This window comes from Bufo bufo, chromosome 2, assembly GCF_905171765.1.
Source record: "Bufo bufo chromosome 2, aBufBuf1.1, whole genome shotgun sequence".
NCBI lineage: Eukaryota > Metazoa > Chordata > Amphibia > Anura > Bufonidae > Bufo > Bufo bufo.
In genome coordinates this window covers 676,935,823-676,963,315 of record NC_053390.1, presented here as the reverse complement: position 1 = coordinate 676,963,315, position 27,493 = coordinate 676,935,823, and the positions used below count along the sequence as shown (strand labels likewise).

Sequence of the window (27,493 nt, the reverse complement as noted above, 5' to 3'; positions counted from 1 at the left end):
TGAATAATATCACTAAATTGCTAATATCACCAGTAATTGCACCTCTACATGAACAACACAGGCCTAATTTCATCTTCATGGGCAACAATGCGCCAGATCATCGAGGTCGAATCATTAGGGAATGGCTACTGGAGACTGGGATACCTCAAATGGAGTGGCCTGCACTTTCTCCAGACCTGAATCCCATCGAAAACCTACAGGATCAGCTGAGTCACCGTGTTGAGGCTCGTAACTCTAACCCAGAACCTTAATGACTTGAGGGCCGCCCTTCACGAAGAGTGGGATGCCATGCCTCAGCAGACAATAAGTCGACTTGTGAACAGCATGAGACGTTGTCAAGCTGTAATTGATGCTCAAGGCCACATGGCAAGTTATTGGGAGTGACATTTTTGTGGGGGTATACCCACCACTGCTGTTGGCTTTTGTTTCAATAAATTGTTTGAGATGAGGAAATCACCATTGCATGCCCTACTTTCATGATCACTGTAGCCTGAACATTTTACGTTTTTACATAAATTTCACACGCAAGCCAAATATCCCTAACTTTTTGTGAGTAGTGGATATTCATGTGCCAGAAACCGAAATATACACCAGCTACAGTGGGAGCTGACATATTTTGGTTTTAATTTGTTTTCTACTGTAAATTATAGTAAATGTGTCAGGCTGTGGTAGCTGCTAAGCCCCAAAATAATTTTAATAGTGTGGCAAGTGGTGAAAGAAATTAAAATGCCACAATTTTTGCAAAAAAAAGTGACTTTTGTATGCAAACTGTTTATAAATGACTTACAATATGTCTAAGAAATGAAAATAGATAAAGCTGTTCAAAGATTAAGTATCCTATAGATCATAGGGGTTAAAACATACACACTACTCACTTCTTAAGCTGATGTATTTTAAAGGAATAAAACATTTTATTAGTGCCAGTGAATGTTGCAGTGAGATAACAGATGTTTGATGCATATCAAAACCAGATTTGTATTTAATAAAACATACAGGAATCAATCTCTTAAATAAACCATAGCTATCTGCATATGACAACTTTAAATAAAAAGTTGCTACTGTTGATAGGAAAAAATATTAAAAATAAAACCATTTGGCACATAACGTAACAATGAACTGGTCGACTATACAAGATATTTCACACACCTGGAACATGTACATTCATACAAATTGACAATAGCAGATACATCATGGCTGTACAATGTCTAAAAGCACGTAACAGAACAGTTTAAAAAGAACACAGTACACCTACCGAGGAAGCAGCTTGTTATATATACAGTATATGCTCGAGCTATGTCTAAAATGTCCTTAAAGATCCTTTGTAACATATGTTAAAATGTTAAAGTTGTCCAGAGGCATATCAAATTACAGATGTATCTACAAGAAGATCGCTTCGATCATGTGCAAGAATTCTAAGGCAACAATTGTTGTTCCACAGGACGCAGAGCTAAAATTGCAAGGAGTTCTCCATATACTTCAGGAGTCTTTAGTCATGGTATGTAGACGTCATAGGACACATTCATAATTCTCACTTTTGTTGGCTCAATTATATATATATTTTTTCTCTTTATCAGAATATTTGTAGTGTGTTTTCATAACGGATATAGCACCATTGGAGATTTCATCCAATAACATGTTATGTATAAGCGGAATATATAGTCTAAGGTTTTTTTTTTTTGTACAGCCACTACTGAAATCTCTGCATTTAATGGAGTCTGAATTAAAGTTTGTCCTTAATAGTTACACACTAATGAAATAGCAGCCATTATAAAGATGGATACTGAAACTGGAGTCTGGATTTCGGGTTTTGCAATTCAGCTGATTATAGTTCCTGACTGCAGCTTCATTTTATTTTTTACTTTTATTCCCCTCAGAAAACAAGGAGTCTGAGAAGTAGGACAGACTTGAAAACCACTAACAAGTCCCTGATTATGTTTGTAACAGTGCAGTACAACATATGGCATGTTAGATGAGTAAATTGAAAACCTCCTTTACTGAACAGCATTCACACTATGAATGTAGTGGAGGAAAGAGAATGTTACATTCACATAAATGATGGTTATAACGAAAGGAACAAAAGTGGCTGTTTTCTCGGATGTAAAGCAGACGTCTGTGTGGAGACAAAGAGGCTTTAAGTTCGCACATCCTAAGCATCTTTGTGTAACTGGATAAATGGAGGAGTCCTGACCGGGTTCCCGAACATCTCCTAAAGATCTTCTTATTTCGCATTCTGTATGCCATTTTGTTTGCATGATAAGCTGCCTGCAAAGCACAAAAGTCCAGTCTGAGGAATTCTGTGAACACATGAGTCAGTGGCCTGCAGGAACTTTTCATCTTGTCTTTTATTTCTTCTCAGACAATAGTCACAAGATAGAGCTGTCCTTGGGATGACTTTCAATGAACGGTGCAGAGTGATCTTGCAGGGAGCATTGACAAATGTCAAGCTAAGTATGAAAGCGCTTAAGGGGAAATTCACAAAAAGGAACTCAGAATGGCTTCTGTCGAATATAAATATTCTCTGTTGAAATCACCACTTTTTTTTTCATTTTGTGCCTGTGAATATATCCTAAAACCGCCGTAAGATGGACAACCTCCTCCTGTGTCATATATATGTTGTTGAAAACAAGAACATAAAAACCAATATATTGCACACAATCCTATAAGTTGTCATTTTTGTGAATTCCCCAAAAGCTTCCCTAGCAGCATGCAAAAACACTTTGTTCAACGTCTGCTATGGTAGTGCACTTGAGACCATTTTATCAACGTCTTTTGCTACAATAATTCGTCCATGACTGGCCAGTGCAGTTCCTTATGTCGATGCTTCCAATTTTAATTACGATATAAAACCTTTGTACTAATAACGTTTAAAAAAAAACAAAAAAAAAAACACTTCCTTTTCAAAGTTCACATGTGCGGCCTTTAATCCCCCATTTTTCAGCTGCAGAGGTTTCATGTGTTATTTGGTGTGTAGGGTATCTTGATACTTCACGCTTTTGTATCGTATATGAAATCCCTTCTTGCTGATTGTATCATCAGTATGGAAATGAATTAGTATTGCATCCCCGCTGGATATAATTTCTTCTGGAGGCTAAAATAGATATAAAAGAGGTTAAAGAATCTTTATACAACATGGAAGCACACCCCTTATATAGTAAAATGACATAGAAATTACATTTCTCTTCGAAAATACTGTATACATACAAGTGAAACACTGACTAATACATCTGAATCACAACAAAGGCATTATTGGGGAATTCGGAGTTACAAAAAAGGTTTCATCTTGTTATCTTGTTAAAAGGGTTGTGCCAAGATTTCAAGGTATCCCTTATCCACAGGATAGGTGATAACTAACTGATCCGTGTGGGTCCAACCACTGGAACCCCCACCGATCCCAAGAACAGGGGTCTTATGCACGGATACTGCAGCTCCAGTCAGTCATTCTCTAAGGGACTGCCAGAGAGAATGGCGAGTACAGAGCTAAGCTATTCCTGGCAGTCCTATGGAGAATAAATAGAGTGGCATGTTGCATGCTCAACCTGTTGCTCCATCAGGACAGGGGAAATGCAACCGCTGTTCTTGGGATCAATGGGGGTCCTCGCAGACAGAACCCCACCAATCAGTTAGTTATCACTTAGCCTGTGGATGGGAGATAACGTAAAAACTTGGCAGAACCCTTTTATGGACCCCATCTATTAGGCAGATTGAAGGGCACATTTTAGCACATATTGGCCCTTACAGTTGTTCAAACTGCCTATACATGTTCAATGAAACTGTGATTCTCGTTCATTGTTACATTTCTACCAACAAATGTTCATTTTTGTTGAAATTGTCTGTTTAGAATAACTTCTAAACTAGACTAATGTGTATGGGTACCTTTAGGCCCTCAACATATAAAAGTGTGCCTTTTATACATAATGAATAGACTCACCCCTGATCCGCAGAAACCTCCTAGCCGCATTGCAGATGTATCGTGACCATCAAAGAGCTCCATATAGTCATAACCACAGTCTGCTTCTTCTTCCACCTCAAATGTTGGGAAGCTGAGTTCAACCCGAAGACCTCTTTCTGTCACCAACAACCACTCACAATCTGCCTGGACTGGGTAATTGTTGTCTCCAAACTGAGCATGTGAAAACAAGTCTCTTGGCTTGGATTCTGGTTTCAGTCTACCTCCGCACTCTGTAAAACATGCACATATAGACATCAATACACAAATTCAGAATATTTCGAAAATTGCTAAAAAAACCAAAAAAAACAAAACACAAAAAGTACATTAAAAAGCAGGCCTAAAGCAAAATCCTATACAGACACTAATAGTGTAGCTGACAATCATTTTAATTTTGTTGCTATGTATCATTTTAAAGTGTTAAAAAAAAAAAAAAAACACATACTAAGTACTGAGAGAGACAGCAACTTCAAACCAAAACATCTGAACACTTAGCAATATTTCATGTCATAAAAGAGGAGACAGAAATCCAAAGCTATACATGTGAAGTTTACCACTAGATGTCGCCATAACGCAACATTGTTGTATTAAATAAAAACACATTTTAAATATATTTCTCAATGTTTTTGAGGACACAAATTATCTTCTGCCTAAAACAACATCTAGACCTTTAGTTATCAGAGATGTCGCAGCACAGGGTTTTGATGGAAACGTCAGTTCTTGCATAGCTTCTAAGAAAGTATTTCTTTATGGCCTCTGAAAATTGTCAGAAACCATATCCAAGGATAGAGACAAAAAATGGTCAGGGTACAATAGCCCATTTTATCCAACACATTATGGGTTTTGGGAGATTTTTTCTATATTCTGTTAATTTTAGAATATGTTTAGTTAAATATTCTACTCAATGTTATGCAGGTGAGTAAAGTAATTTTATCTTACACTTCATTGTGATTTTTCCAGGGATGCTTTAGTCTACTTTCCCACTAAACTTGGTTAAGTTACTCACACATTTGTGCTTCCTCAGCTCGGTAAAACATTTCCTACTGACCTGTGGAATGCGTGGCCTGAAAACCTTTCCGTTGTACAGATGCGTCCGACACAAAACGGAGAAACATCTTATTTCCTGTGGCAACCAAAGGCTCTGGGATCTTATTACCACATAATCGTCCCAGGATAGAAGACTTCTCTGTTTCACCATCAAAAATCTCCAGATGGTCATAAGCACACTCTTGATGCTGCTCAATCTCAAATTCGCCAAATGCCTATTGTAAAAACAGATGTACATGAAACAGGGCACAGCCTATGAGAAGCTATAAAGAATGGCTTCGCTAGATGCGAGTACACCTTGAACACTTCTTCACGGATATGAGTAGAGCATGCATACACCATTGAGACTAAATAGTTTTCACATTGATCAGCCTAGACTGTACATGATGAATGCGATATAAGCAATTTTATGACTGTTGCTGTAAGTCGTTTTCAGTTTCTTTGTACATATATAAAAGATAAAAGTGAAGACAATACATTTTATCAGCTTAAAAAGATGAATCTTAAAACCAAGGCACATTTAGGGCACTTTCACACTAGCGTTTTTCTTTTCCGGCACAGAGTTCCGTCCTAGGGGCTCAATACCGGAAAAGAACTGATCAGTTTTATCCCCATGCATTCTGAATGGAGAGAAATCCGGTCAGGGTGCATCAGGATGCCTTCAGTTCAGTCCCTGAACAGCGTTTTGGACGGAGGAAATACCGCAGCATGCTGCGGTATCTCAGTCCAAAATTCCAGATCAGTTGGCAGAATGCAGTCTCTCAGGTCTGTGCATGCGCAGACCGGTAAAAAAAATCTGAAAAATATATATCTATATATAACGGATCCGTTTCTCCGGATGACATACGGAGAGACGGATCAGTTCTTGCAATGCATTTGTAAGACTCATCCGCATCAGTCTACAAATGCTGTCCGTTTGCATGCAGATTGCCTGATCCGGCAGGCAGTTCCGGTGCCGGAACACTCTGCCGCAAGTGTGAAAGTAGCCTTAGACTGCCCAATTGTCCAAACGTTCATTCCCGATAATCTGCCCATGTAAAGGTGTCGCAGATCACTCGAACAAGCAAAACATCAGGGGAAATTATCTGAAGTGCAGACACCTCAATCATCCGTTCTGGGCAGCAATTTGCTTATCTCCATACAGTGGAGGTGATCCGTGTATGTAAATGCAGCCCTTCACCTCCACCGACAAGCACGCAATTGTCTGAAACGAACGCTTTCTTCCCAATTGTCAGCATAACGTGACCTATAACTCTTCTCAGGCAGCTGTCACTCTTCTCCAGTCCCTGGCCACAATGATTGTAAAGCCGGTTCTGAGTAATTCTTAAAGAAAATGTGTCACCAAAAAGGTTTTCTGCTAGTTAAAACCAGATAACAAACATCCTTTTTTCTAATGTGTTTTTATTTGCAGATTTAGGCCTCGTTCACATTTCTGTTTTTGTCACCGACGTGTGCTGGACAGTACACGCACTCATTGAAATGTCTTCACATTTCTTTTTTGTTTTTTTTTACTGACCGTGGGTCAGTGAAAAAAATAGCATGGGGACATGCACTACTTTGATCCGTGATGTGGACCAGGCACGCCCATTGAAGTCTATAGGTCCGTGAAAAATCACTGACAACGCGGATGGCACGGATGTTTTGTGGATCCGCCAAAACAGATACGTTCGTGTGAATCTTTTCCCATACAACTATAGCTCAGCTCCTCCTGCTCTATAACCTGCTGTCGGCTGTTTTGCCTTTAAGTTCACCTTTAAAGAAGAGATTAAGCAGAGAGATGAATTTTGCAATAAGCATCTAGTATGGGGACATTGTTATTTCTTGTACAGAATGCTACCAATGAAAATGGGATCAATGCACTGACCAGTTCTGTGCTACCCCAGCAGACACACTGACAAATATCATCAAGGTCAATATGCTGAATCTCAAGATCTTGTCCTAATAAATTTTGTCCAGAACTACCAGTTTTTACGCCTTTTTTTAATAAGTAGCCAGCTACTAAATGTGTCTCCTGGGGTAATTCTTAATCTGAAAGACAGGCTTGGATGTATGTACGTAAATGTATGTTACTAGCACAGAAGTAATTGAGATTTTGGCCCATATACTGGTAAATAAATGAAAATTGGCTTCCTTTTCCTCAAAAACAATCTGTACAGCCAATGCCTGTTCAAGTAAAATTCTGTAATACTCACATATGCACGCAGGCTTTCAGTTTATTGTTCATCTTGTACATTTGGTTCATAAAGACTCATGGAGCTGAAATGTAACATGCACTACTAGGATTTTAATGTTGTGAACTACTACCTCTTTCCATAACTGCACAATAAAGGGAAACCGTCAGGACCCTCAGCATTGCCTTACAGTGTGTACAGAGCTGCCTATAGTAGTCACGATGGCCATTCAGCTGGGAAAGCCTCTATACGGGGCTCGAGCCATTTTAAGTTTTGTGCACTTGCCATAGTCTTTTAGATTTGGGGCATGTGCAGCGAAGATTGGGACACAGTTAATCTTTATAGATCTAAGGACACGTATGGGCAGCTATTTATACATACTTTAAATGAGTTGTGGTCACTTCAGCAAACTGCATTTATCAAGTAGACAAAGTTAATGCAAGGCACTTACTAATGTATTGTGATTGTCCATATTACCTCCTTTGCTGGCTTCATTCATTTTTCCATCCCATTATACAATGCTGGTTTCCATGGTTACAACCACCCTGCAATCCATCAGCGGTGGCCGTGCCTGCACATTATAGGAAACAGTGCCAGCCTGTGTGCACTTGCGAGGCTGATCTTTTTCCTATAGTGTGCAGGCACGGCCACCACTGATGGATTGCAGGGTGGTCATAACCATGGAAACGAGCAGTGCATAATGTGATGGAAAAATGAATCAAACTAGTAAAGGAGGCAATATGGGTAATAAGAATACATTAGTAAGTGCCTTGTATTAACTTTCTCTACAGGATAAATCTAAAATGATATGGTCACATTGTTAATTATTTTTTTCACATTTAAGTACAATGGAACATTTAAAGCTATTTCACACATGCAAGTACTTACTAGTTTAACCCTATGGCCTGGAGTGGCACTTATTTCCCAAGTGCATTCTTTCCGACTTGGATACTTGTCTGGCCAGTTGGGGCTTGTTATCACTCCATTAGGGCTATGAATTCTGTGCTCGCATTCAGCTGTGTAGGGAAATACATGACTTGTTATATTGGACTTCATGGTCTTCGAGACTGATACATGCCTTCACTTAAACAATTCCGTCCTTTAACACCCGTTTTAGTACAAAACTTGTGAACTACACACTTATTGCAATTAATAAAGTCAAATGTGGCATATTTTATGTAATATTTCCACTTCAAGTTCTTGCAGCATAATCCACAGCTTTTCTTTCTAATGGTCCAAGGGGCTAAATTGCTTTTTCATTATTATGTATTCCCTCTCTAGGACCTGTGTGACTGTATGTATAATAGCAATAGAACCGTATACCACTGCGAGCTGACAACCCCTTTGGCCTAGACCTGTACCCCCGAATATAAAAAAAGGGAGAAAACCCACCTGTCCGTGGTCCCGTCGCTGCTCGGCTCCTGGCTGTTTTCAGTCCTCGCAGTACCAGGAAACGCCAGGGTCACATGAACACTGCGGCTTGCCACTCTGACTACTGAGGCCTTTGATTAGCTGCAGAGGCCTGTCACTGGCTGCAGGGGTCATGGGACCCAGCCGTTTTGGGATTTACAGAGCCTGAAAGCAGCAGAGAATGGAACCATGGCTAGACAGCGGACAGGTGAGCTTTTATTATTATTTTTTTTATGTTCAATGGATTCAAGGCACAGGTCTGGATCAAAGTGTCTGTCGATGTCAATGCTGAACAACCACTTTGTCATTTGAGGGAATTATCTTAAAGGGGTTGTTGGCTTTTGTAATATTGATGGCCTATTCTCAGGATAGTTCTCCAATATGAGACTGGCGGTGGGCCAACTCCCAGCACCCCCGTCGATCAGCTGTTGGAAGAGAACGCAACGCTCGTACGAGCGCCATGTTCTCTTCTCTGTTTATATGCTCGCCATCGATAATGCAGTAGCGAGCAACGTAGTTACAACTAGGCCGTCCCTTTCACTTCAATGGGATGGCTCCTTCCGATTCAATATTTTAAAAGCAGACAATCCCTTTAATTGTATCTTTTACTCAGTGCCATGTTCAGGCTGAGATTTTTATTCACTGTATCGGCATCTCTGAGCAAGCCAACGTCAGTTTACGCGCCCCTTCCTCCTGCCGTGTTCTGGGTACCCTCATTGGGAAGAGCTTAAAGAAGAACTCCCGCAAGAAATGTTATTCTCTGACCTGCTAGAAAGGTACATGATGTAATCTGTAGTGAAGATAATCTTCTTACCAGTGTCTATTTGTGAGCTATCCCCTCCCTTCTGCTTCTCAGCTGTGTCATGTGACCAGCAATCAGACTTTCCAACTGACAGCATCTTATGTGAGGACAGGAAGTCAGTTTCTCCATGTATTCCCATGGGAGCCTCAATGTCAGCGTTTAGCTTGGGGGGGGGGGGGGGGGGGGGGGGAGCATGCGGGCAATGACACCTTAGGTAGATTTAAAGTTAGGGGTAAGCTTAGGGTGTTCTTTTTTCCCTTCCCCGTCTCTCTTTTCCCACCTTTTTTCTATTTCAGGTAAAATCACCTCAGTAAGCCGTTTACCTGCATTCTAGATGATTCCGGCTTCTGCGAGTCAAGATTGCAGCTGATTGGTCGCTGCCTGTTGCTGGGGGAGATTTCCAGCTCCCTGATTTGTTGCTGGTCTTGGGGCGGGAATCTGTTCCCCTTTATATTTGCTGGTTCGTCGGAGCTAGCTAAGATGTGCCTGAAGAATTGACCAGCGTAAGCCCCCCCCCCCCCCCCCCTTATATTTTTTATTATTCACTAAGTCACCTGTCGCTGGGCTTTATTAGAGGGGTAGTGTCGCTCAGCTCATGCAGAGTGGATCTTGGTCTTTATATGGTTAATTTATTGGTATCTGTTATGGTGGTATTTTTAAATTAATTTAATTTATTGTTGTAAAATATTTTTAAGTGACCCTTAATAAAGCACAGCGGCCATTTCCTCCACTATGTTGTTGGTGTCATTTATTTAGTGGCTAAGGTAGTAATTAGAGTGTCATTTGCCCCCATGATTAGAGAAGTAACTGACTTCCTGTCCTCTGTCAGTTGGACATCAGAGTTTACATTCACTACAGGGGACATCATGGACCTCTCTTGCAGGTCAGAGAATAAATAAATTTTGTGAGAGCTCTTTAACTAGATAAATAAAAGAATTTATAAATTCTACATTTACTCATGTTTTCCATGACAATTTATAATGTACCCCTTGGATAGCTTTATTACCTATAAAACATGTATTGTGCTTAATTTACACATTTGGTGCAAGACTAACAAACATTAATAGCATTTAAACAAAAATGCAGTGTACTCCTAGTTGGGAGTCCTCAGTATTCATGAGACAAGCACTCCTCCGGTTCCTCTCACCCGCCATCATGACGTGCAGTCATAATGTGTACATGAAGATACAAGGCAGATGCCAGTCAGAGAGCTCTCCTCGTGAATATGGCATTTGGGCTGACAGTAGAGTAGTTGACAAATGATGACAGATCCATTTTAATAGTTAATAATGTTAAAGCACAAGTCATTGTGCAATGTGTTAAAGAATTTAAAACTGTATACTTGTCTGAAAAAAAAAACAAAAACACCCATTTGCTCAAATATCACTAAATCCACTCAGCCACAAAACTAGAGACTACAGCACTCCTCCTAGCTATGGATGGGGGGAAAAAGCAGAGATCACTGGGAATCCCAGGGGTCGAACCCCCCACAATCTAGCATCAATGTTCATGCTAATACACTCCCTTAGAATCCATTCACACGTCCGCAAAATGGATCCACATCCGTTCCGCAATTTTGCGAACAGGTGCGGACCTATTTTTAAGGGGGCCGGAATGTGCTGTCCGCATCCGCACTTCTGTTCCGCAAAAAAAAATAAAAAATAGAACATGTCCTATTCTTGTCTGCAATTGCAGACAAGAAAAGGCATTTTCTATGAAAGTGCCAGCGATGTGCGGTCCGCAAAATGCGGAAAGCACATTGCCGGTGTCAGTGTTTTGCAGATCCGCAAAACACATACGGACGAATGAATGAACCCTAAAGATGATCCAGGCTGCACACAGACAGATATCCCTACCCAGAATGCAAGACGGAGCACTAAATTATGATACCGAGAAGCTTTTCTAGGAAGGGAGCAAGAAAAACTCTATTTCCCATCATTACTATCGCTTTGCCATGGTTGTAGCAATACCAGTGATTCCATTGGAAAAACGTTTTGTTGGTAACTTCCAAAGATGCCAGTCATTATGACCATTTACACAAATGCGGCTTCATTAGGACATTTGTTGCCATATAATGCCTACATGTATGTAATGATCTTAGGGCTGTATTAGACGTGCAGAGGATCTGCCAGATCATTGCTAACAAGCGTTCGTAAGAATGCTCGATAGTGAAGATCTGTGTAAAAGTGCCGCCAATTACCCGATGATCGAGCAAACACTCATTCATTGGGTAATCACATTTTTTATGCAGGCTAAAAAAATAATCATTGTTTGCCGGCGGCAGATCGTGCTGTCTAATCACGCTCTACAGCTGGCAAATAAGGATTCTGTATTGGGACGAGCGATGGCAATATCCTCCCCATACTGCATGGAATAGCAGCAGTCTCCACTGACGAGAAGCAATTGCCGAGAAGGAACACTTCCTTCCTGACAATCGTAATGCTCATCTGCAGGTACATTAGGCAATGATCATTCAAAAAAAGGACTAACAATAGTTGCTAGTGGTCATTTGTTTTCAGAAGATTAGAATGCACTTTCCATGTAGGTGTATAACCCTGGGCTTTCCTATAACTCATTTCCTTCCACGCGTATATTCAGTGGCTCCTACCTTCTTTGCAGTCATGTTTATTCTCATGGAGTACAAATCCATTGCGGCACTGACAGACATAGCTACCAATAGTATTGATGCATTCATGTTGGCAGCCTCCATTCTCTTTAGAGCATTCATCTTTGTCTGCAAGTAACACAAGTCTTAATTTGCAGGAAAGCTTTGCATTGTGCACATCAGCAAAAACACAAAATAATTGTTAATTCAAGCAAAGCATCCCATGCAGCAGAGTACCAGGTCAACCTGTAACCTTGTATAGAAAAAGTCTATGAATTTGGTACAGATTTTGAAAACCGACAGCAATTGTGATGATCAATAATCATCTCTGTGAAATGTTTTAATATGCCAATTGTAAAATCACTGAAGACAGAAAGTTCTCAGGCATAACATACAAGGATACAGGCTGTGTATAGTTTAAACTTAGATTAAATCAATCTAGACCTTTAAACATTATATATCATCTGGGTATATAAAATGTGTACATATGAGACCAATCCAAAGAGCTAGAGAGATATATTAATATGTAACAAGGAAGCGGCCAGTACAGAGACGTAAATTAATAGGTATTAAATATTGATACTTCCACCATTAGAACTGAAGTAGAGATGAAAAGATGAAGAGTAACTGGCAGAAGGTCAACAGTTCTGCATAAAAAGGACTAACAGTCGACATTCCAGAGAGAGGCATCCGCTTGCGCAGGAATGTGTCAGATGTTATTATCAAATAGACCAGGTCATAGCTTCAAATCAAAACTGGCAGGTCGCTCCTGACATACATAGAAAGTCCTACAGCATCTAATGCTGTGCTATGGCCATGTATCACAAGGATGCTGAAAAATTACATTAATTAAAAGGGACAAAGTTAATCACAAGGCAAAGCTCGATAATTTCATCTAGTAAGTCATCCTTCAAGGGCTTATTAGTCATCGGGGCTTCTAAAGGGGAAAACTATGAAATCTTTTTAACATTAAATGTTAAACCGGTATTTTATCTGCAGGTTATATTTTACACAAGTAATCGGAATAATGATATTCTCGGTTCTCATATAAAAAAAAAATTATTAAATACCATTCCCACCTAAAAAGGAGCCGTCTACCGTTAATTGGATTCCGCCATTTCTTAGTGAATTTTGTAGCAAGAAAACACGAGTATATGGATAGCCAGAATATTTAACAACTTGGTAAAAGAGACAAACTCAAGGACTTCTATTTCCTTTTGTTTGATTTTAAATGGAATTTGCATGTAACCATGCCATCCTGCTCAAACTGATGCAGAGCAAATAGTAGATCGGATATAGATTCTACACAAAATTAATATGGTTTGAAATATATGGGGGTAGGCAATATAAAGTAATCTGGCGGAGAAACTCTCTCCTGAAATGGAGTAGAGCAATATGCATTACAGGTTCTTAGCCAAGTTGTTGGGGTGTGCCTGTCAACGTGCAGTTGACAGGTTCCAGTAGCATCCAGCAGAGATCTGCATCTGAATTTAGCCAAGTACAACTGTGGGCCCATCCAAGATAAAGCTATCCGACAGCTAGGGGATCAGACAAAATCAGAGAAGGAGACATATGTTTCAGTAGAAATTAAGCCAAGGTAACAATACTTTCATTGCCTGAATTAGCTTTAAAGTGTACCAGAGTAAAAAAAAAACAAAAAAAAACAAAACACATGCATCATGGCTGTGCTTCTTTGTGCAATCATAACTGAAGAAACAGATCTTTTTTTGCCTTCCCAATGTATTTTTCAACCCTATTAGTCCCTGTTTCAGCTGCACAGCTAGATGCATTTGACTCAGAAGCAGGGGGCGTATCCCTACTGTGAAACCTGCCAGCACTATACTGCTGTGACATCTTTTCCCTTACTTCCCACAATGTTAGTTTTCAGTTCTGGAGCCCACAGAGCAGATATCTCTGACACGCTCCCATTTCCTGTGAGCAGTCTACTGCATCTCCGTTACTATGGACAAATCTTGCCTGACGACAGGCAGTGGACTGCAAATTAGGTGGAATGAGGATCCTAATGGTCGTGAATTTACAGCTTTTTTCAGGTGGATGCGGACATTTTTTTAATGAAGGGATTTTGAAATTTGCTATTTACACTATTCTCTATTAAATGGATGAAAGTACAGTGACTCTTTAAATAATGAATTGGATGCCAGTGAATGACAAATTAAAAAAGACACAGTCCTATGGATGCTTCTAGGCCAGGTTATGGAAAAATTGCACTTCATATCATGTTGCATAATTTAATGTAAGTTTAAGGTTAAAAAAAAATAGCTTACTGATATTTCCATATGGTTAGTTGAAGTTTTTGAAACATATGTTTTGTGGAGTCCATAAACCCCCAAAACATTTGTTCTTTAGTGAGCAGAAAGCAGTTTCCCCAACTGTGAATGGATGTGTGTGCCGAGCCCCAAAAGCACACATCCATTCCCCAAAACAGGTTAGCTTAAGTCAGGTTGGTCGTACCTCTGAGACTGTCAGAGGACACCAGTCTGTCATATATACGTTCATGACCTGATGGGGCACCTTTTATCATGTCCTTGCAAGATTCAAAAATAAAAATTTTCTCTTTGCAGGCAGCTTTCTTGTCTGTGAACAAAAATGTATTGGCATATTGGCAGAAATGAACGTGCACTTACAAAGTGACCTATTCCCCTCTCCAATGATCCCTTAGTGTCCAGTGCATACAGTGACCAACTATATGAAAGCAAAACTACTTTCAAAAATGTATGTTAAGGAATTGACTGCAATGTGATCACTGTTCAGCCACAATTGTGTTCCAATAACAACGTCACTGGATTGGATATGGTAATATGCTAGGAAAATTATGTGTAATTCCCCAACATTTTTTAATAGTTTTAAAACCAAGATAAGAAACCTTCAAAAATTTCCCAATCTAATACCACCTATAAAAAAAACTAAAAATATAATAAAGAAAAAAGTTATACCACAATAAACAGCAATAACAAATGTACAAACACAAAAGAAAACTTTAAAAACATTGAAAAGCTGCACAAAAAGATTTCTGAATATCGCCTACAAATCCACAATATCTTTATCGATCATGAATTTCCGTTACCATATTTATCTATCCCATTAGACTTCATGCACATGACCGTATGTTTTTTTGAGGTCCACAAACAGCAAAACAGACAATAGGACATATTTTTGTGGGACGGACATGCAGACATACGTATGCGGACGGCACACATTGAAGTGAATGGGTTTGCATCTAATGCACAAAAAATGTGGCTGCGGGAAAATAAAATACGGTTGTATGCATGAGGTCTTAAAGTAATTAAGGTGAACAAATATGGTATATAAAATGTTGATATATATTGGCAATAATCAAATGCATCACATTTATCTTGTACTCAGCCTAAGCTTTTTTCCACAATGTACAAATTTCAGAGGTGAAATCTTCAGGCTCAAAGTGTTTATAGAGTTTTCTATGATGATTTTAATGGTATGTAAAGCAGTCTTTTTACTGGGGGGCTGGCAATCTGATGTAGTACAAACTGTCCACCTGTATCACGAGTTTAACTAACTTGAATGTTAACAATAAGAGAAAAATTGCAATGGCAGTTATGGACCACAGGGTTATGTTCACACACTCAGGAATCTGACAAACTCCGACGACAGTCCGCAGGAAACGCAATTGAAGGGGGTATAGCTTGCTCAAATACTTTAAAGCGGTTGTCCATGGTCAGGATAGATCATCAATATCTGATCGGCAGGGGTCCAACACCTGGCATCCCTGCCCATCAGCTGTCTGAAGAGGAGGCTTCCTGTTCATTACACTGCACTGTGTCTTGGAAGTGCAGTGTAATCCAAGTACTCGCTCTATTCAAGTCAATGGAGCGAGTTCTTGTAATTACACTACGCCACCGCTCCACAGGAGACGACACGTAGTGTAAAGACGAGGAACTGGCTCTCGCATGGGGTGCCGCCTCCTTTACACACAGCTGATCGGAGGGAGTGCTGGGTGTTGGACCCCTGCCAATTTGATATTGATGACCTAGCCTGTCAATAGGTCATCAATATTAACAGCTGGACAATGCCTGTAATCAAAAAATAAAATGTATGTGAAATGATGACCACACTGCATTTTAAAATGCATATTCTGGATTCCACATGGAAAAAAGCAGACAAGTTCCACTGAATTTCAATGGGGCTAATACAAGTGGCTCTGCTGGCCGTTCTCTGGCAGAAAGAGTTTCAGCAACAGAATGGTGTCAGATTATTTTTTTTTTAAACTGCACGGATGGCTTAACTATGGAAAATACATGAATGTGCGAACAGAACCTAATACTGTCTGTAAGGCTACATGCACACGACCGCATGTGCTTTGCGGTCCGCAAATTGTGGATCCGCCCAAAAAAGAACGGAACGGACAAGGAAACAAAACATTCGTGTGCATGTAGCCTAACTCTGTATTATAAAGCAAGGCATATAGGAGGAGATTTGTCAAAACCAGTGTAAAGGAAAACTGGCTTGGTCACCCACAGCAACCAGATTCCAGCTTTCATTTTCCAAAGGAGCTCTTAAAAATAAAGTGGACTCTGATTGGTTGCTATGGGCAAGTAGTTTTCCTTGACCCGTTTTGATAAATCTCCCCAATATTGTAGAAGACTAACGGTCTGAACTGTTCTGTTGACATGAAAGGTTTATATGAATTGCAGCAGATAATTATGTACAGCAACATCTTCAGGACGTGTGCGGTTTAAGACTAGGTTCACAGGTGGCGGATAGGGTCATCAGATAACGTGTTGCGGACTTTTAACATTAATTGACTTGTGGTGCGGATTTGAAATCTGTAGTATGTTAAAAGGGGTTGTCCGGGCTTTTAATATTGATGACCTAGAAGAACCTCTTTAAGTTAGGCTGTGGATCTCCATCACCGCTTTCACACTTTGCAATGGAGAGGGTGAAATCCACAGCAAACCATATGCAATTCATATGGTACTTTATGCTTCTTCTTTTCCATTGAATCTTACACCCTGTGTGCACATACCCTTATAGTACTAGCCATAAAATGCATTCTGCACAAACAAACAAAAAACTGGGATCGAGTTCAACCAAATCTGTGCTTTCTGCAGATTGACATTCAGCATAATTGTTTCTAATGCAGAACGCTAAATGTCATCGGGTAGTAACAGACTACAATATCCAGCATCTTCTATCACATTGTCCAGATTTAAACCTGTCAAGCACAGTATCCCCTTTCTCTAGCAAAAGCCATGATTTACAGTATAGGTTTGAATTCCCTTTCTTAGTAAAGTAAAGTATAAGTGAGAGGTACGGAGCAGATGAAGTGTGGACGGAGTATTATTATTACTCAGTACACTATTTAAAAGTGTAAAGGGAAAAGTCATTTCCATTGCATAATGAGGTCCTGGCAAAAAGTGCATATCGATATAGCATGGGACTGGGGATTTATTTTAGACTTCACTTTAGTTATACCTTTCCAAGGAGGAAACTCAAGAATATTAATGGTATAAGCTTTGGAAAGAAATATGTAACGACACCACTTTCCTCACAGAGGGCTGATTTATTACATGTGAGTGAACAGAGCCCGGTCTCACACGGTAAGAGCTAGGCCAGAGACAAAAGAAAACGGGGAGCTGTAATTCTGCAAGGTCCACTGGCCGTCTGGTTCCTGGATGTGCTTTGCTATGTATTGCATAACATTTAAATTTTACTAGACATGTATAACAGACAAGTAGAGGTGCTGCCCGCGAAAACCCATCAGATTCCAGTTTTCATTTTCCTGGACATTTCCAAAGGAATTATGTATACCAAATCACTACTGACATCAGACCCACGTATAGTCAATATGAGTATTCAGCTTTACAGCTAAGGCTAGTTTCACACTAGCGTTCAGAGATCAGACAGGGAGTTCCAGCAGGGAACAGCCTGCCAGAGCACTCTGGATCTGGCATTGCCAGATGCTGCCTGAATGCCCGCCAGCCCCTATAACTATAATGGGGACTGGCAGATATCTGGCCGCAACCTGGCAAATAGGCAGAGAATCTGCTGGACCAAGACTGTTGCATGCAGCGGTATTTGTCGGGATGTGGATGGATCTCCGCTGGTCCCCATTATAGTTAATGGTGCTGGTGGGCATTCAGCAGCGCCCAGCAATGCCAGATTCAGAGAGCCTGCCGAATCTCTGACCGCCAGTGTGAAATGTAAGCACGAGATCCAGAATCTCCCTAAGAAATAAATAGCGTTACATAAAATTAAGCCCGCCCTTACCTGAAAAAAAGTGTGCACGGAAGCCCTTTTTTGATACCGTATTATCAGACCTAAATTCTATTCTCATATTGTTGTATTGGGAGGTAATAACCTCAGGCACTTCAGTCCCACAGAACTTTCCATGTAACTTCGAATCGGAGGATAGGCCACTTCGAATCTCAACATAGTCATATTTGCAAACCTGGAAATAAACACATAGCTTGTTAACAGAATATAAATGAGAACCGTATTAGTTTAAGTAGCGATACAGTTACCACATACCTTTGTATTTTAATGGCATAGTCTACTACTGTTATTCCACATGACAAAAAAAAGTTTTGGTCTCTGTTGGATAAATGGAGCCCTATGGATATGTTTATGCTGGGACCTTGTCCCACCATATGCACCAAAAGTAGTCTCCGATCTTGATGTGAAAATAGAAAGCAATCAGACAGCTACTTTACTTTTGGGGGGTTAATAGCTTTAAAGCATTCTTAAACTGTACAGTATGGCAATGAGTGAATTATGTTGCCATAACATAGTCTAATGGCTTTGATAAAATGTTTTATGCTGGAACTTGCTATGAACCATGAATTGCTTTAGAAAATGCACCAATTGTTTTCAGCTAGGTGTCTTTGCCTCCAGTCATGACAATGCTTAAAAGTTCATTTGAGGCTCTATGAGTTATTAATTCAAGATCCATAAATCATAGCTATTTAACATACTGAAAAATAGAAGAAAAAGAAAAAAAAAAGCATAGAAAAAAAAAAAATCTTGGCTAAAGTTTCTACTTTTCTGGTGTTTCCATTAAAATGATTAGTTAGAGTTTCGCTTAATTTAATACTATGGAGTGAACACAGCTTCTGTCTAATAATAAACTGGTGTCATATTTAAAACAGAAATGTGGTTTCACTTATCGTGAGAAGAAATCACAGGTAGTAAACTATGTGCTTCTAGGATCACTGCAGTTTTATAGGCATATCGGTCAGTCATCGACCCATATAAAATGGTCCAATCAGTAACTTGAATATTGGACAGTTTTCCATGTTCAGGGGCCTCCCCCTCTACGTCGCCAGACCTGCAGAAGGAAGCATACTTATCTGCTTGCCCATCTCTGGGTTCCGGCTCCTTGGCTCCTCCACCGCCACGCTCCAGTCCACACAAGTAAACATCTGGTTTCACTGCTGATTCAGCCATTCACTGGCCACAGCGGTGACACATCCCCCTTGTATCACTTTGCTTCAGTTAGTCATGTGATGCAAGGTGGAGGCATCACCACTGCAACCAGTGACTGGTTACAGCTGTTTTCAAACAGGATATTGACACGAGGGGAGCAAAGCTCAGCAGCAATGGAAGGGGAGCGACGGAGTCCGAACCCAACGACAGGGAGCAGGTAAGTATGCATTCATCCACGGACACAGGCCTGCCGGAAAGGCCCCACAAAGATGGAAAACCCCATTTAAGAAATAGAACAAATACTATCTATAGTATTATATGGATTATGTAGCCAATAATTAGATCAACTATCCAGTCCTAGAACTAACCAACCAACCTTTTGTGGCTTCCATAAGATATATAAAGCACTGGTGGAGGAATAAAACCGCTGCAAGCAGAACTTTTGTAAAAGTAGCCTTAGACGGCGCTGTGCCAACTTATTTCACTTACATGGTCAGCACTGTGTAAGGAGAGTCTCGGACTACCACTTCCACCATATTACCACTGCAGGGAAGCAGTAGTCTGGAGCCATTAGCCCTATTGACAAAAAGTATCTGAGGCCTGGACTTGTATAAGTGACAGTATATAATAAAGGACTGTCACACTGGGAAGACACATATCACTTATGGCAGGCATGAGCCAAAAACCCAGGGAGCCATAACAGAGCGGTGAGGAGCAAGCTGGGCTTGAAATTTAAAAACTGCAAAGCTTTCTAAACTATAATGCACTGAACTGCAGATGAGAATGAGAAATACTGACCTCATTACCCTCTAGTTCAAAGTATTCAAACTTCACCGATATCCTGTACTGTGAAGGTGCAACCACCTGCCACACACAGTTCTTATTAGGAGGATATTCCTTGGGCCATGCTGGGGTAGTTATAGTTCCATTGAGTTTGGTTAACAATCCCCCACATGCAGCTGAAAGGAGAAATATGTAGAGATCTGGTCAGAAATGTAAAGCAGATTTATGACTTGGCTTATTCTAGTCAATGAATAAAAAAAATATATTATAGCCCTGGTATGGTACAAATAAATAGCTTAAGATCACGGGTAACATGGCGGTACATCTGAGAAACATAACACTGATCCTCTTTAGATACCGGTTTTAGTCTTAAAGGGGTTGTCAAGGGGCATATTCTTTTAAACAGCAAAAAACAGGTTAAAAACAAATCTTTATTCACCAATGACTTGCTTAGCACCAGTCCAAGCCATTTCTTGTATGTCTAGCCTATGAGCAGGCAGTGAAGAGCAGCAGGACCGGAAACTCCTCCGAATTCGGACAAGGAATCAGTGAGAGGTGTTATGAATATTGGTTATTATTAACCAACTACTTCCCCCTAACCTGTTTCATATCATAACGCTAAAGCTATAGCTGAAATATCCAAATAAGGATGAAAAATTATGGTTATATATGCATGGAACTTGTGACTGAACAGCACTGGAGAAAATAATGCTCTCTTTATACTGTACAGCACAGATTTGTCTCAAGAGGAATAGAGAAAATACTTCAGCTCAATATTAGGCTACTTTCACACTAGCGTTCGGGGCTCCGCTTGTGAGTTCCGTTTGAAGGGGCTCACAAGCGGCCCCGAACGGATCCGTACTGCCCTAATGCATTCTGAATGGATGCGGATCCGCTCAGAATGCATCAGTCTGGCTCAGTTTGTCCTCCGCTCAGCAGGCGGACACCTGAACGCAGCTTGCAGCGTTCAGGTGTCCGCCTGGCCGTGCGGAGGCAAACGGATCCGTCCAGACTTACAATGTAAGTCAATGGGGACGGATCCGTTTGAAGTTGACACAGTATGGCTCAATTTTCAAACGGATCCGTCTCCCATTGACTTTCAATGTAAAGTCAAAACGGATCCGTTTGCATTATCATGAACAAAAAAAAAAAAAAAAAAAAATATTTTTTTTTTTTTTTTTTTTTTTCATGGTAATGCAAACTGATCCGTTCTGAACGGATCTAAACGTTTGCATTATAGGTGCGGATCCGTCTGGGCACATACCAGACGGATCCGACCTAAACGCAGGTGTGAAAGTAGCCTAACTGAAAAACTACAGTGCACATTCAATACTCTTTTTATAAATCCATTCTATAAGAATTATTTGTAAAATAAAATAATTTGATTTCACATTTTCACTGTGTGTTACCTTCACAGCTTTTCTTGTCTGGACCAAGCTCATAGCCGGGATCACAAGAACATTTATAACTTCCCAGAGTGTTCACACAGCGTTGTTCACAACCCCCGTTGTCTGGTTTGGCACACTCATCTTCCTCTGTTTTAATAAAAGAACATTGTAGATACTTAAAGCTCACTTCCAACCCCCATAAGTAATGTTGCCAATCGTTCCCATATCCAGGTCCATAGGGCATAACCGAACTAGGTGCCAACAAAGACGAGATGTGCAAACAGTCTTGTCAGGGAAAGGATAGCAGGCATAGAGTGTAACAACCACCAAAAGAAAATGTGATTCAGGACAAAAGAGCTTAAAGGGGTTGTCTGAGTGTTTTATACGGATGACCCTGATCATCAGGATAGGTCATCCGTATCTGATTGGTAGGGGGTCCCTATCCCAGCACCCCCACCGATCAGCTGTTTAAAGCGGTAGCAGCGCTCCGGTGATTGCAGCAGCCTCTTCCTAGGTGGGTGACGTCCAGTACATTGGTGACATGGCCTTGGTGAGCTGAGAGGAGGCTGCCGGGATCACCAGAGCACCATGGCCTCTTCAAACACCTGATTGGTGGGGTGCAGGGTGTCGGAGCCCCCCTTCCCCCTTATTACATACTGATGACCTATCCTGAGGAGATATAAAACTGACAACCACTTTAAAATCTGAGATCCATCACTGCATATACAGTGCGATTAATAAATTCCCCCGATTAAAGAAATATTTAGCAAAATTAAAATTGAATTGTTTACCATAATTTTATAATTTTACTGAACTTACTCTACATTATTACAGATTTTTTTTTATTTCATGTGAAATACGACCCCATGTTTTTTCCGATTTAGTTGCATTACAACTTGGAATTCATTCAAATGGATTTGAAGGTGCAAAATATTTTTTACTGTGACACAAACAATTAAGCCAAAAAAACAATGCACTTTAATGTGCATAAGTATTCACCTCCTGAAGTATTCACCGGCTTTGTGGAGCCACCTTTTGCTGAAAATACAGATACAGATCTCTTGGGGTGAATACTTTCACAAATCACTATCAATAAAACCCAGTAGGGTCATATGAAATATATTCTCTACAGAAGACTGTACAAAGGAGGACTTTTGATAAACGAGTGTAATCCCTTAGTGACCACCCATATGTGTTTTTACAGCGGTCACTAAGGGCCTTAGGCTGGGCCACCGTTTTTTTTTGCGGTGGCCCAGTCTAAGCTCTGCAGGTCCCCGTGCAGCGGGGAGAGGTGTCACTGCTCTCACATGAGAGCCGCGGCCCTGCTCTAACTGCCCGGACCGACAGGAGTGCCTATCCGGACTGTTTAAACACTTACCATGCTGCGGGAAATGGCGCCCGCCGCATGTAAAGTGCTGACAGAGGGAGCGGATTCCCTCTGTCTCCCATCGGCACCCTGCAAATGCCGATGCGTGTGAAGGCTGCCTAGGGTCTCATGTAGGCCCCAGACCAGCCTTCAGTAATTTTCAGCAGGCTGCGCCTCTCTGGATGTTAGAATAGCATTGCCATTAAAATGCAATGCACTATAGGGATAGTGCATTGCATTTTAAAAGCAATAAAAAAAAGCTCATTCCATAAAAAAATAATCCCATAAAAAGTTACGCTTTTTTCCATTGAAAATACGCTTTTCAATTAGATAAATTGCAAAAAAAAAATTAAATCTTCCCCACGTTTGCTATTGCCATGTCCATAACGACCTGGACTACATAAATATTTATTCCTAGTTGCCACCGAAAAAAACGTTAACAAGTGATCAAAAAGCGCTATTTACTCCAAAATGATACCAGTGAAAAATGGTTGTCCCGAAAAAAATAAAATAAAATCAAGCCCTCACACAACTTCATAGAAAGAAAAATTAAAAAGTTATGGGTCTTGGAAAGCAGCAAAGCAAAAACATTTTTTTCTTATTGCAAAAAAGTTGTAAAAAAATTAAAATATGTATTTGGTATCACTGTAATCGTACTGACCCATAGAATAAAGATATGTTATTTAAACCGAAAAATGAACGGCGTAAAATTTATAACTTAAAAACGCAGTGGCAGTATTGCTGTTTTTCCCCATCTCCCTCCCAGAAAGTGTTAATAAAAGTTAATCAGAAAGTTATGTGTACCCCAAAATGGCGCCATTACAACTTGCCCCGCAAAAAACAAGCCCTCATAAAGCTATATAGACTGAAAAATAAAAGTTATAGCTCTTGGAACGAGACTATGAAAAAAAGGAAAACGCTTGGTCAGTAAGGCCCAAAACAGACTGGTCACTAAGGGCTTAACAGGAAGGGGCGTGGTCCAACAAAATTTTTTTTTATTTAAAGCAACAGAATGATGCAAAAAGTGGTTCTGGCAGACAGATTCCATTTTCTGCCCAAAATGATCCACATTTATCACGACAATCTTCAGTTTAAGGCCTCGTCCACATTTCCGTTTCTCACCGACTTGTGCCGTCCGCATTTTCCACGGACAGCACACGTACTCCTTGATTTAAATGTGTCTGTTCACATTTCAGTGGGTCAGTAAAAAAGAGAGATGCACTACTTTGAACCATGATGCAGACCGAGCACGCCCATTAAAGTCTATGAAATCATGGACACAACACGGATGGCATCCTTGGTGCGTCTGATTTCCAATGAAGACAGATAAGAGATTCTTTGGAAGTTAATTTTCAGCTGAGCAACGTCAGCGAGTTACGAATGAAACACGGATGGTAAAAACGGACACACGGATCCTTCACGGATGAAACAAGTACGCTTTTTTCACGGACTTGACACTGACACGGAAATGTGGACGAGGCCAAAGGCTTCATGCACAGAGCCATGTCCATCCACGTGCACTCTGCTTTTTTTCACTCCCATGAACATAAGTCTCATCCGTGATGCAGACAAGAAAAAGACATGTTCAATAATTTGGGGGCAAACACATGTATCCGCAAAAAATATAGCTATGTGCATGGCCGCATAAAAATGACAGCGTCAGTGTGCCATCTTCAAAAAATGTGGATAGCACTGGGATGAAAAATAAGACTGTGGGCATGAAACCTCAGATTGATAGATAAATCTGCCTCAAAAGATTTTATGCTGCATTAATACAGAAATGCCGATGGTAAGAACAGTCCTGGGGCCCCGAGATTACATAGTGCATGCAGAATTTGGTAACTAAGTGATGAAAAATACAAAGTGCAAAGTCTGCAAGCCGTTCATGTCATATTAGCACCACTGTGCCAGGACTATAGGTTTGCTCTGTCTGCTAAACGCACATGAGGTTCCCAGGCATGAAAATGCTGCTGTGTCCAAAACCGCAGCGTCTGCAAAGTTTAGGTGCTATGCTACCCAGTAACAGCTTTTCAAGTAAATCTCTCTTTACCCTTTAAGAAGTTAGCAGCAAACCCTGCTTTGTTCACAGTTGCATCGGAAACAAATTTCATCCACAGGGTATTCGAGGTAGATCTGATATCATCCGGCTTGTCATAGCCACAGAAATGTCCAATGAGAGGGCTGTTTTCACTGCTGCCATCTCTTACTTCCAAGTAATCGTAAGCACAGGTGTCATGGCGCTCAATCTGCAAAATCAAAGAAACAATAGGGTACGGTTAGCAGATAGGATTTCAGCACAAGCAACTACATCAGAGAAATATTCCAGTCAGAAGGGCATGAACCTTAAATGCGTTCTCTGTGAATTTCGAAAATAAAAATTACAGATAAAAACGTAAGGTTTTTTTGAGACTTATATACTGATGACCTATCCTCTGGATGTTTCCCGAGATTTATATACTGCTGACCTATCTAGAGGATCGGTTATCAGTATCTGATGGGTGGGGCTCCGACGCCCAGAACCCCTGCTGATCAGCTGTTTGAGAAGGCACCGGCGCTTGCAGCAGCACCACGGCTTTCTCTCAGCTTTCCCTAGGCCAAGTGCCGTCCCGTTCATCCGTCACATAACTTAGGCACAGCTCAGCCCCATTGAAGTGAATGGGTCTGAGCTGCAATACCAAGCACAGCAGCTATCGAATGGATGGCACTGTGCTTGATGAGCAGGAAGTAACCCCTCCATAATGCGCCTTCAGCATAAGGTGTCATGATGAATCCAACAGAAAACACCTTTGTCTTCCTCCATAAAAAATCAGAACCATAATACAGCCTGACCCTACAGACTTTGGATTCATGCACACAACCGTATGTATTTTGCGGTCCGCAAAAAATACGGATGACATCAGTGTGCATTCCGTATTTTGCGGAACAGAACAGCTGGCCCCTAATAGAACAGTACTATCCTTGTCCGTAATGCGGACAATAATAGGACATGTTTTTTTTTGCGGAACAGAAATACGGACATACGGAAACGGAATGCACACTGGAGTACCTTCCGGAATGGACACAAAGAAAATACGTTTGTGTGCATGAGCCCTTTAATGGATGCTATATTACAGTTTTGTACAAATCTGAGGTCATCATTAGGGTAGGGTCCCACTTTGCAGCAGCCTCCGGGACAAGGCTGAAATAATATCCATTAATACGTATATCTGCAGAGTTTCCAAAGTGACCATTTAAAAATTCAGAATTAAATAGACTGATTATTAATGGCGACTCAGTACCTAAAACATTGTGTGGCCATTTTTAATCAATTCACAGTGAATTTCCATTTGAAAATTGCGCAGACTGGCATGTCCTTGTGGCTTTCAGCTGTGCAGTTGCCCGTTACGTGATCTGTCCCGGACATCTGAATGGCAGTTCTGCCCAGTTATACCATGTGAACAGGGCATTTATCACTGCTATGCCGTCTTGAAAACTTGGAAAACTGGCTAACAGCCCTTATAATGGCAGCACAAATGGTTTTCACTTGGCTTTTAAAGAAACAGATACAACTTGATGGTAGAGCACAATTTAAGGACATTTTGTGGATTTGCATTGCCACAATTCTGGCCAATCTTCCAAAAGGATTAAGATACAGACATATATAGTATGCTGGCAATAATTAAAAGATAACCGTTTGGAAAAAATGACAGGCCTTTTCTTATCTGTCCGAGGCTAAAATTGGATTTATGCTCAATCAATAAAAAATGTATTTTATCATTTATTTTGTAGCAATTCAGTCTGCAAAAACCGATTAAGACTTAACGAACAGAATTTACTGTCAGGACCATATACATTTTAATTAAAATCTAGCACGTGTACATTCATTTCAAATTTATTTAATCCTCTAGAAAATGTATACTGTGAAAAAGGGCTTGGCCTGTCAATTACAATTTGTTCAGTCGAGAATCAATTAAAGGATAACGGTCATATTTCTTATTTGCTAGTTTATTAGAGCTAGGCATGTATACCTGAGCAAGGGTACATTCACACGTCCGTGAAGGTGTCCGCATCCATTCCGAAAATTGCGGAACGCGTGCAGACCCATTCATTCTCTATGGGGCAGGAATAGATGCGGACAGCACACAGTGTGCTGTCCACATTTCCGAAAGTGCGCCCCCGATCTTCTGGTCCGCGGCTCCGTAAAAAAAAAAATAGAACATGTGCTATTCTTGTCCGCAATTGCGGAAACAATAGGCAGTTCTATAGGATGAATGGCGGATCTGCAATACACTACGAACGTGTGAATGGACCCTAAGGCTACTTTCACACTCGTTTTGTGCGGATCAGTCAGACGGATCCGTTCAGATAATACAACCGTCTGCATCCGTTCATTATCTTTAACATAGCCAAGACGGATCAGTCTTGAACACTATTGAAATTGAATGGGAGGACGGATCAGTTTTCTATTGTGCCAGTGAAAACTGATTCGTCCCCATTGACTTACATTGTGTGCCATGACGGATCTGTTTGGCTCAGTTTCATCAGACGGACACCAATACGCTGCAAACATTTGGAGC

General features: G+C 40.6%; 1 protein-coding gene across 1 annotated transcript in view; it reads right to left on the bottom strand.

Annotated features, from left to right (window-relative positions):
* Positions 1 to 935: 935 nt before the first annotated feature.
* The window catches only part of TLL1 (tolloid like 1), a 159,572-nt gene continuing 133,014 nt past the window's right edge, over positions 936 to 27,493 (bottom strand). Inside the window, exons 14-22 of the mRNA XM_040418638.1 lie at positions 24,988 to 25,183; positions 21,593 to 21,718; positions 20,199 to 20,359; positions 18,246 to 18,426; positions 11,985 to 12,110; positions 8,053 to 8,180; positions 4,995 to 5,208; positions 3,929 to 4,179; positions 936 to 3,088 (exon numbers count right to left, since the gene is read on the bottom strand). Of these exons, the coding sequence (XP_040274572.1) occupies positions 2,957 to 3,088; positions 3,929 to 4,179; positions 4,995 to 5,208; positions 8,053 to 8,180; positions 11,985 to 12,110; positions 18,246 to 18,426; positions 20,199 to 20,359; positions 21,593 to 21,718; positions 24,988 to 25,183 (1,515 nt within the window). The 3' untranslated portion in view covers positions 936 to 2,956. The remainder of the gene's footprint in view (positions 3,089 to 3,928; positions 4,180 to 4,994; positions 5,209 to 8,052; positions 8,181 to 11,984; positions 12,111 to 18,245; positions 18,427 to 20,198; positions 20,360 to 21,592; positions 21,719 to 24,987; positions 25,184 to 27,493) is intronic.